The sequence below is a fragment of the Oryza brachyantha genome, chromosome 3, assembly GCF_000231095.2.
Source record: "Oryza brachyantha chromosome 3, ObraRS2, whole genome shotgun sequence".
NCBI classification, from domain to species: domain Eukaryota; kingdom Viridiplantae; phylum Streptophyta; class Magnoliopsida; order Poales; family Poaceae; genus Oryza; species Oryza brachyantha.
Window position 1 is genome coordinate 5,557,681 of NC_023165.2, and position 11,187 is coordinate 5,568,867.

Sequence of the window (11,187 nt, forward strand, 5' to 3'; positions counted from 1 at the left end):
TCTGTACTGAGGAAAATACATTTAATTGTTTTAATTGCAATTCCCGAAACAAAGGGGGAAACCCAGTTAGAAAAAGGGAAAGAAATCAGGGGAAAATCAACGCGGCCCGTTTTTAAAAATTTTTTATTTTATTTTAAAAAAGGGAAACGTCCCGGTAGCCGCCAGCTCAGCGCGCACGCAGCCGTCTCCGGTGAGGAGAAAAAGGGAGGAGCCGCAAGTGGAAAGCGGACAGAGCAGTAGCAGCAGTAGGCGCGGGGGCATCATTAGCTGCTAATTAATCCTCCAATCGCCAGTATTTACTCGGTTTACTAGTACTAATCACGCCTGGCGATTTGGTCTTCTCGTTCTCTCCTCCTCCCCCACCTCTCCCTCCTCCTCCTCCCCTTTCCCCCTCCTCTCTCTCTCTCCTCCTCTCGCGTCGCGTCGTCACATCCGCGGTTCCGGAGGAGACGACGGCGTTGGTGGGCGTGAGCGCGGGGGTTGGATCTGGCTGCCGTGATGGCGGCGGCTGGAGCGTGAATTTGTGAGGGTGATACGGGTTTGGTTTTTTTTTTTTTTTTTTGGGGGGGGGGGGGGTGGTATCCGCGGGGAGATGGCGCCGGTGGAGGATGGCGGCGGGGAGTTCCCGGTGGGGATGAAGGTGCTGGTGGTGGACGACGACCCGACCTGCCTCGCCGTGCTCAAGAGGATGCTCCTCGAGTGCCGCTACGACGGTGAGCGGCTTTGCCTTTGCCTCCCGACCCGCCCTCCCTATGTCCTCGTGGTCTATATCCTCGTGGTCTCGCTTGCTTTGCTGCTGTTGCGGGTGCGACATGATTGGTTTGAGGCGGTTGGTCAGATAAGTTTCGTTGCTTTCGGGGCTAGTTTTTCGTGTTTCGATTTGTCTGGGGTTGGGAGGCGGCTGCTCTGTGGGTTGATTTGCTTTTCCGTGAATTCTGGGGGATTTTTATTATTTTTGTACATCTCCGTTATTGGGAATTTTTGCCTTATTGGTTTTCTCAATCCGGGAATAGATTTTTTCAATTTATCTATCTATCTACATGTGGATTATTGATTGTGTTGGAGATCTGAGTGGGTTTGCTGTGTGAGAAATCCGAGCAGTGTTCTAATAGCTAATCCTTACTGTTTGTGCTTAAGAAGTAGATTCTTATATTCCGAAGATTCATATGGGCTTCGACTTATGATTGTATCACCGCAACTAAGACTTACAATATATTGGGAATATATTGTTGATACGCTTAGCTTTTCTTCCCTATCTTGATAATATTTTGTTGTCCACCACATATTGTCACGGAAAGTTTAGTTTAGGATAAGGAATTTGTTAGAGGAGCTATGCATCACATACTAACTTCTCTACAGTTAAGTTCTGTTGCAACAGGCAGTTTCCAAATGAATAATCCAAGGATGCAATGTGGCATTTCTAGGTTGCAGCCTATACAGAATCTGTGTTCTGTAAAGTGTTGCTATTTCTTTCTAGTTTCTGTTCTGGGCGCCAATGGTCGCATAAGTGCATCAAACTTTCTGCGAAAATAAATGAGAATTGGTTCTGATTTATTTTTTCTATACTACAGGTGTTTTATTTCCTTCTATACGTTGACTATGCTTGACTATTAATTCATGTAGGATCTGAGCTATCGATCTTTTTTAAGCATGAGAAATTGTTGAATTTGATTTCTTGTCCAGTGTTCTCTATCAAATGATCTACCTGCTTTTGAAACGAATGAGAGTAGCTTGAAACATTGGGCATGCCCACAAAGGTATATACCTAGATATAGGCGACTGACGATGTAATGCAATGGTACATCAACTATCGTTTGTGCTTTTATGCCTTCAAATATTCTTGTAAGTTTATAATACCATTTAATCTTACCTTCTGCATTGCTTCATTTTGTTTCCATTCCATGGTTCTGGGAAATTCTACTCATCCGTTGAAGGTATTACTGTAATTTGCATCTGCTTCATTTATATGTCTGATTTGTTTTGCATACTCTTTTTTTCATTTGGCAGCGACAACTTGTTCTCAGGCCACAAGAGCATTAACTATGCTGCGAGAGAACAGGCGTGGTTTTGATGTTATAATTAGCGATGTTCATATGCCTGATATGGATGGGTTCAGGTTACTTGAACTTGTTGGCCTTGAGATGGATCTTCCAGTTATTAGTAAGTAGATTAATATTCTGTATCACATTTGTTCATTCTGGTGTGTCAAAGGCATTACTGAAATCTGTTGATATTGCAGTGATGTCTGCTGATTCAAGGACAGATATCGTGATGAAAGGAATAAAACATGGGGCATGTGACTATTTAATTAAACCTGTCAGAATGGAAGAATTGAAAAACATCTGGCAACATGTTGTAAGGAAAAAGTTTAATGAAAACAAGGATCATGAGCATTCAGGAAGCTTAGATGATACAGATCGTACAAGACCAACCAATAATGATAACGAGTATGCTTCATCTGCAAATGATGGAGCTGATGGTAGTTGGAAATCTCAGAAAAAGAAACGGGATAAAGACGAGGATGACGGTGAATTGGAAAGTGGTGATCCTTCTTCTACATCAAAAAAACCAAGAGTTGTTTGGTCAGTCGAGCTCCATCAACAATTTGTAAATGCAGTTAATCACCTTGGGATAGACAGTAAGTTTTACGTACTAATTTTGACACTTATTTACATCAACATAAATGTCCGATTTTCTGTTTTTTGTTTGTTTGAGTGTTGTTACCACAGTTGAGCAGCTGAATCTTGCACTTGCATCAAATCTCTCCACTTTCATGCTTACACAAATTTTACAATTTTCTCTTCAGAGGCTGTTCCCAAGAAAATTTTGGAGTTGATGAATGTTCCTGGTTTAACTAGGGAAAATGTGGCCAGCCATTTGCAGGTTTGATTCTCGTTTTCATTTGCAATCCTAGATAGTTTTTCTTCTATCATATTGAGAATGGTGTGGTGGATGTTATGTTTTCCGGCACTGTGGAATATCTGCGCTTTCGTACGATCCCAACTGTTACTACTTGTGTTTCTTTTACGCATCCTTGCCTCACCTGAATTTATTACTCTGGTTTGGTTAGAAGTACAAATCAACTAACCATGGACCCAGATACTTTCTGTATACACTAGTATAGTGTTGTTACGCTCTTTTATTGTAGAATATAACCATAACAAGTTATGTTGAGTAAAATTTCACATAACACTCAGTATTATGTTTCTTGTTGCACAAATCCATACTAATTTTGGCACGTGGCATATGGCCACTGGTATTATGGCCCTAGAGTTTCACAAGGCATGCTGTTAATTTGTTCTTTGATTCACCATACCTATGAGTTCTAAAATTAACCTCAAATTTATGAATTCTTCAACCCTTCGCATAAAAGGTTTTTAACCATCTAAGTTAAATGATTTTTTAGTTTGCTACAGTAGCAAGTCAAATTGATTACACCAGTGTAGCTTTGTGAAACTCACCATGATACCCAGGGTTATGTGCCACGTGCCAAAACCCTTGTGTTTTTGTGTTACTAACAATTTTTTATCCTTCAACTCCAATACTATGATAGCACTACTTATAACACAGGGCAATACCATTGCTTTATGAGTGTTTGATCATAAACATTGCTTTTCTGTTGTTCGTTGCAAAAGGATCATCTATTTGATTCCCTTGTTTTGTCTACAAATAAAAATCCATTGGCATCACCACCTTGTGCTTCTGTTGAGCTCCAAGTTCATCCTTCTGTTCTTTTATATCAGACGATCCAAGTGTTCAGTTCAATATTCATGATATATAGTTGGAGCTTAGGGCCTGTTTGAACGCAGGAATTTCTTAGGTATCTATTGAAATTTTACAGTTTCCTACAAAATTTCTTACGCACAGTGAAGTCACTGAAACTGTTTGCTCTTGCTGTAACTTCCATGTTTTTTTGTCATGTATTGATAACCATGCTGATACTATGTTTTTTCTTTCCTATTTTCAGAAATTCAGATTGTATCTGAAGAGGATTGCTCAGCATCATGCAGGAATAGCTAATCCATTCTGCCCGCCTACTTCTAATGCTAAAGTAGGCTCACTGGGAGGACTTGATTTCCAAGCTTTGGCTGCCTCAGGTCAGATCCCTCCTCAAGCCCTGGCTGCCCTTCAGGATGAGCTCCTAGGGCGGCCTACAAACAGTTTGGTGCTGCCTGGAAGGGACCAGTCATCTTTAAGACTTCCTGCAGTCAAAGGAAACAAGCCCCATGGGGAGAGAGAAATAGCATTTGGTCAGCCTATATACAAGTGCCAGAATAATGCATATGGGGCATTCCCTCAAAGCAGCCCAGCTGTGGGAGGAATGACTCCATTTTCAGCTTGGCCCAATAACAAACTTGGTATGGCAGACTCGAGCAGCACATTGGGAGGCATGAGTAATTCTCAGAATAGCAATATAGTCTTGCATGAATTGCAACAGCAACCAGATGCTATGCTGTCAGGAACCCTTCACTCACTAGATGTCAAACCTTCTGGGATAGTTATGCCCTCGCAGTCATTAAATACTTTCTCAGCCAGTGAGGGTCTGTCCCCAAATCAAAATAACTTGATGATATCTTCTCACTCTTCAGGTTACCTCGCGGCCATGCCTCCATCCATGAAGCATGAACCTGTTATCGCGACTTCTCAACCATCAAGTAGCCTGTTAGTTGGTATTGATCTGGTTAATCAAGCTTCAACAAGTCAGCCCTTAATGAGTACCCATGGAGGGAATCTTCCTGGTCTTGTAAATCGGAATCCAAATGTGGTACCTTCACAAGGGATTAGTACTTTCCAGACTCCAAATAATCCATATTTGGTTAGTCCAAATTCTATGGGAGTGGGCACTAAACAACCACCTGGTGTTCTCAAGACAGAAAACTCTGACTCACTGAACCATAGTTATGGCTATCTTGGTGATAGCACCCCCCAAATGGACTCTGGCTTACTCTCTTCACAATCAAAAAATACACAGTTTGGTTTACTGGGTCAGGATGACATCACTGGTAGCTGGTCGCCTTTGCTGAATGCTGAGAGTTATGGTAATAATATTGGGTTAAGCCACCCTGGATCCAGTTCGTCTAGTTTTCAAAGTTCTAACGTGGCTCTTGGGAAATTGCCTGATCAAGGGCGAGGAAAGAATCATGGGTTTGTTGGTAAAGGTACTTGCATTCCAAGCCGCTTTGCAGTGGACGAGATTGAATCTCCAACTAACAACTTGAGTCACAGCATTGGAAGCAGTGGAGATATTATAAGCCCTGATATTTTCGGATTTAGTGGACAGATGTGAAGGCTTCTTGAATTTGTAAGTAGGTAGGGACTCTATCCTAATTTTGGTAGCAGATATATTGCTTTGATGTATTTATCCAAAATATTGCTTTAATGCATTTTGTCATCTCTACCTAATGGTTTTGATTTAACTAGAGTTAGTAGACTAGTCCCATAAATTTTGGCATATGGTTCATGCTGCTTCTTTTGGACAGCTAGTCATTGGTTATGTTTCAAGCTATGAACACCTTGATGGCTTGGTTGCTATTTTTATTTTACTTATACATTTGTTATGGCTGTGAAACACTTGCGTTATGTTATGTCTGATTTGTTTCGTATTTGCGACGATAGTGATTTTGCTGTAACAGTTTTGTTTCTCCCTTCGCAAGCTCTGCAAGTTGGAATTGTTGTTTCATTCTGCAATAACTGAAACCCCTATTTTTTCTCTAATGCTAATTGTTTATTTTATGCAGGGTAATCACTGGAAACAATTTTAGTGGGTTGATGAAAGGTTGCCGTATTTTCCATTTCATCTTTTTTTACTTCTGTAATTGGTTTATAAAGGGAATAATTTATGTGACAACATGTCGAATCTTGGTTTATAGAAGGTTGTTCGGTTTAAAGAACTTTGGATTATTTTAGCCGATGTGACATAGCTCCTCCTTTTCCTCTGTTCATTTTTTGTGTGTACAGTTTTCTGATTTGGTTGCATATCTTTTTTCTGCCTTAGTTCTGCTTTCCTGTTTTCCTCTCAAAGTTCCAAACTGAGATTGTTATCAAACTAGCTATTGGTCCTTGCATTTTCTGTGCATGTTCCAGTCACTTTTCGTGGATAAGATGTTCTCCAGGCTCATTACTTGTCCCGTAAGATTAACATGTTTCTTAAGTAGAGCAACTTTGGGGTTGTTTAGATGGGGCTAAACATATCACATCAGATGTTTGGACACTAATTTGAAGCATTAAATATAGATTAATAAAAAAACTAATTTCATCAGATGTTTGGACACTAATTTGAAGTATTAAATATAGATTAATAAAAAAACTAATTTCATAAATGAGTGGTAATCTACGAGACAAATTTTTAAGTCTAATTAATCTATAATTAGAGCATGTTTATTGTAGCGTCACATAGGCTAATCGTGGAATAATTAGGCTCAATGGATTCGTCTCGCGAATTAGCCTAAGATTATAAATGGGTTTTATTAATAGTCAACGTTTACTATTTATAATAAACATCTAAACATTTGATGGGACAAGGGACTTAAAAATAAGTCCTTTTCCCAAACATCACCTTTATTTGCATATGCACCAGATTTCACGTTTATGCATGTCAGAATTTCGTGCCCGAAGTCAATATGCACCATTTAATCTCAGTACACTCCATGTTACCAAACCTGTCTATACCCTTCTCCATGTGGTCATACTCTGTATATCGCATAGGCAGGCCCTGGTTGGGGAAGCTCTGCTAGACTGCATAATAAGTGTTCATCGACGAATCGGTAGTGAAATCAGGCGGGCAGATTTGCTCCAGATGAACTGGTCATCCATCGGGCATCCGATTTATCAAGATCTAGTTCGACACAAAAAAAAAAAAACCATCGTTGTGGTAACATGAGCATTAATCTAGATCAAATGCTGAATGACACTCTTATTACTAGCTGGCAAACCAATTCAGCAAGGACTAATTCACCGACGGTAACAATACCCTGAAAAATCGTAGGAAATCATATACACCTAACTACCCAGCAAACGCTCAAAGCGGGATAACAAACGCGACTCGCCGGTGCACTGCCTACTCCTTGGCGCGACGTGCGCGCCCTACGCCTCCTCTGGGTCGTCCTCCTCGGAGGGGTTCGCCGCCTGAACCAGCTCATCTGAGACGGAGGCCAAGCCCTGCATCAGCCTGACGACCTCCGCCGTGTCGTCGAGGTAGTACTTGGCCTTGCTCGGCTTGCGGCCGACGGTGCAGGCGAAGACCTCCGCTGTGGCCGCCAGCGACTCGCCGCAGGTCGGGCTGGTGATCAGCTGGAACATGTCCTCGTCGGAGCGGTCGTCGCCGATGCACAGCACAAAGTCTGTGCACATGCCCCTCTCCTGCATGATCGCCAGCAGCCGCCGCGCCACCAGGCCCTTGCTCACGCCCTGCCAATGGCAAAAGAATCAACGGCGCGAACGACCATGACGCTTCATGCTTTACGACAACAATGACGACGATGAGTATTTATTTACCTGTGGCTTGACCTCGACGGAGTGGATGGTGCTCTTCACTGAGACGGGCTCGTTGGCGAGCACGCTCTCGAGGTGGTCGACGAGCTCCTTGGCTTGGCACGAACCGAAGTCAGGGTCTGCGTCCTCGTAGTTCCAGACGAGCACCGTCTCCCTGTTCTCGATGATCGAGCCGTCCGTTGTCTCCCTGTACAGGCACATCACCGGCTCCGCGATCTGCTTCCAGCTGCAGTCCGCAGCCGGAATGGAAGTCTCCCACTCTGCATCCCTCGACGGCCTTTTTTTCAGTAGAAACATCATACATTTGTGTCAGTGTTCAGATTGTTCCCCTTTGCAAGAACAACATCATGGCAGCAAATTCCATACTTTTCCAATTTAAAAGTTGTCATATTTCCACATGAATCGTGTTAAAGATGATACATACACGAGAAATTAGATGACATCATGCACAATTTGGTACTTCGATTCATGGATCATGAGCGAACCTTGCAAGAACACAAACCAGAGCAAAGCAAAATGATCATACCTCAGGAAGTACCCGTGCTCAGCTGCCAAGCCGATGTTCTCGCAGGGGAACCAGTCATGGAGAGTGCTGCGGTCGAACCCGCTGCAGAGGAAGACCTTGTTGTTCTTGTCCCTGCAAAGGCTGGTCAGCGTCTCGACGGAATTGGTGCTCGGGCTCTTGTTAATCGCCTGCGGCATCAGCGTGCCGTCGTAGTCGAGCAGGATGGCGCGCGTCTTGGCCCTCCGGTAAGCAAGAACAATGTGCTCCATGGCGAGCTTCCTGAAGCTCAGGTCAAGCGACACCACCCTGAACCGCAGGCCGAAGCCGATGCCCCAGCACCGCCGCTGCGAGTGATCCTTGCACGTCCTCTCGAGGTCCTGCAGGAAGCTGGTGGCCCAGTAGCCGACGTCGTGGGTGTCCACGTAGCGGTAGTGCTTGTCGTGGCGCATCCTCTTCTCCTTCTCCGGCAGCACGAGCGCGCTCTCCATGGCGTCGGCCACGGCCTCGATGTTCCACGGGTTCACCCGCACCGCGCCGCTAAGGGATGGGGAGCAGCCGATGAACTCGGACACCACCAGCATGCTCTTCTTCTCCTCCGGCTTGCTCATCTCCACTATCCTGTCGAGCGCCTCGTTGCCCTGCCGGGAGACGATGTACTCGTAGGGGATCAGGTTCATGCCGTCGCGGACCGCGGTCACCAAGCACACCTCGGCGACGACGTAGTACGCCACGCGCTCGTAGAACTGCAGCGGCTCGTCGATCAGCACCACCGGCTCGTACCCTGGCGCGCCGTACGCGTCGTTGATCCGCCGCACCATGGCGTACGTCTCCCCCTTCACCTCGTCGACGTCCTTGCCGCGGCCGCGCGCCGGGTTCGCGACCTGCACGAGGACCAGCTTGCCCCGCCACTCGGGGTGCTGCCGCAGCAGCTCCTCCATGGCGAGCAGCTTGAGGCTGATCCCTTTGAAGATGTCCATGTCGTCGACGCCGAGCATGACGACCCTCCCGTTCCCGGAGTAAGTCGCCATCAGCTCGGCCACCTTCGCCTCCGTCTCCGGCAACCCGAGCACCGTCTTGAGCTGGCCCATGTTCACCCCCACCGGGAGGATCTTGATGCTCACCGTCCGGCCGTAGTACTCCAAGCAGACGTGCCCCCGCTTGGACTCGTAGGAGAGCCCCAGCATACGGCCGCAGCAGGACAGGAAGTGGCGCGCGTAGTCGAACGTGTGGAAGCCGATGAGGTCGGAGTTGAGCAGCGCGCGCAGCAGCTCCTCCCGCACGGGGAGCGTCTTGTAGATCTCCGAGGATGGGAACGGCGAGTGGAGGAAGAAGCCGAGCTTGATGCGGTTGAAGCGCTTGCGGAGGAAGGTGGGGAGCACCATGAGGTGGTAGTCGTGCACCCACACGAAGTCGTCATCCGGGTTGATCACCTCGAGCACCTTGTCCGCGAAGATCTTGTTCGCCGACACGTACGCCTGCCACAGCGCGCGGTCGAAGCGGCCGCCGAGGTCCGGGGAGAGCGGCAGCATGTAGTGGAAGAGCGGCCACAGGTGCTGCTTGCAGAAGCCGTGGTAGTAGCGCTCGGCGATGTCGGGGGGCAGGAACGCCGGCACGCAGCTGTGCGACTCGAGGAGCGCCTGCGCAACGGCGTCCTGCTCGGCCAGCGGGATGTCGTCGCGGAGGCAGCCGATGTAGATGAACTCCATGGCGGGGGAGGACGACGAGTGCTGTAGGTGGCGGAGGAGCGATTCTTCGTCCCAGGAGAAGGTCCACGGCTCCGACGGCGACGCCGGGCGGTGAGCACGGATAGGCAGGTGGTTGGCGACCACGATGGTGCGCGGCCGCGGCGACGGCGACGGCGTCGAGGGCGACAGCGGTGAGTCGTCGATGAGCCCCGCGGTGGTCACCACGCGCGGCAACCGCCGCCGGAGCGCGCCGAGCGCGGCCGGCGCCGGCGCCTGGTCCGCCGCACCGGTGGCCAGGTCCAGCAGGTTGGAGTAGGAGCGGGACACCATGGCTTCTTCACCGGAGCCTGCCTACCTGGTTCCGAGTGGAGCCTCGGATCAAAAATTTGGGATCTTGGCTGGGAGAAGAACAGTTCTTGCTGGGGAATCCAAGAATTGCGAAGACCTGAATCCAAACAGAGCAGCAACTGGGGTTCAGGGGAGGGATTTAATTAGCCAAGAACAGAGCCGGTGTTTTGGCTCACAGTTTCTTGCAGGAGAGTGGCACACTCGCAGCAGTGGTTTTTGGCTTTCTGGGGGAGAAGTGGAACACCTGGATTCAACGAGCCTCTCCAACTGTCAGTATCCTCCTCACAGTGGCATCTCTTTAATCTCGAATCAATATAAGTTGCGGTTTTAATACAAGGGAGAACCTTCTCTTGCAAATTGGTGGTGCTCTTTTCCAAGTTCTAATAACTTGTTTGGTGCAAAAACATGGGAGGCGCAGAGAGAAGTTCGCTCACAGAAAGTCTCTGCAGTAAAAATCGGATCTTTTTCAACTAATAATGAACCTGAAGATTTTATCTCCTGCAATCCAGGTGCCAGAAAAAAAATGAGGCAAAAGTGCCAGAAAAACTCAAAGAAAAAGAACCCAAAAAGGAATCTGGGAGCCTCAGTGCCTCACCGCCTGATCCAAGCCCAGATGATCTAGAGCTGATCATGTTGTGTGAGAGGGAGCCAAAAAAACAACTTTAATAGGAGGGTTCACTTCACCTCATCGCCAGCATCATCTCATTGAGTTGTCCTTGGATTGATCAAACGACCGGGACAAAATAGTCGCATAGGACAGCAGCGAGTGAGGGAGACTGCAAATTTTTTTTCTCTTCTTTCTTTTTTTGTGGTCGATGGATCAACTCAAAGCCGAGCAAGGGATGGGAAGTACAAGAAAAGGCACAAAAAAGGACGAGAGATTATTCTGAGTTCGAGAGGAGGGTGGCTTTGCTTGGTTTGGTGGTGGTGTTTGGATCTTTCGGCAGCTCACTCACAAGCCCGCATCTGTCAGATTAAACTGGCTAGGAAACTTACCGAGGGGAAAGAGAGACCAGTGGTTGTTCCAATTAATCAATCGTTTTATACTAGTAGGACACAGTGAAAGAGAGATCAGTGGTGGCTGACTGGCTGTGCCAATTCAAGATTCCAATTAATCAATCGTTTTATACTAACACTGGAATTTGTTTTTCAGAACAT

The 11,187-nt window shown here is 46.8% G+C and overlaps 2 protein-coding genes across 7 annotated transcripts; one reads left to right on the forward strand and one right to left on the reverse strand.

Annotated features, from left to right (window-relative positions):
- Positions 1-349: 349 nt before the first annotated feature.
- Positions 350-6,053, forward strand: LOC102706731 (two-component response regulator ORR21). 2 transcript variants are annotated; one of them, XM_006649597.3, is made up of 6 exons: positions 350-713; positions 2,008-2,160; positions 2,240-2,638; positions 2,807-2,883; positions 3,968-5,302; positions 5,739-6,053. In XM_006649597.3, the coding sequence occupies exons 1-5, from the start codon at positions 593-595 to the stop codon at positions 5,285-5,287; spliced, it is 2,070 nt and encodes a 689-aa protein (XP_006649660.1). In that variant the 5' UTR covers positions 350-592; the 3' UTR covers positions 5,288-5,302; positions 5,739-6,053. The 2 variants fall into 2 exon arrangements, with proteins under 2 accessions (XP_006649660.1, XP_006649659.1); XM_006649596.3 differs by having other exon boundaries at positions 351-713; positions 3,968-5,310.
- Positions 6,054-6,608: 555 nt separating this feature from the next.
- Positions 6,609-10,949, reverse strand: LOC102708322 (alpha,alpha-trehalose-phosphate synthase [UDP-forming] 6-like). Of its 5 annotated transcripts, none has more exons than XM_040521953.1 (5): positions 10,625-10,949; positions 10,374-10,527; positions 8,018-10,273; positions 7,495-7,768; positions 6,609-7,407 (listed from the first exon to the last, which is right to left on the reverse strand). In XM_040521953.1, exons 3-5 carry the CDS (start codon positions 10,009-10,011, stop codon positions 7,084-7,086), a joined length of 2,592 nt encoding a protein of 863 aa, XP_040377887.1. In that variant the 5' UTR covers positions 10,012-10,273; positions 10,374-10,527; positions 10,625-10,949; the 3' UTR covers positions 6,609-7,083. The 5 variants fall into 5 exon arrangements, with proteins under 5 accessions (XP_040377887.1, XP_040377888.1, XP_040377886.1 ...); XM_040521954.1 differs by having other exon boundaries at positions 8,018-10,126; positions 10,274-10,527; XM_040521952.1 differs by having other exon boundaries at positions 8,018-10,126; positions 10,206-10,527.
- Between the last annotated feature and the right edge of the window lie 238 nt (positions 10,950-11,187).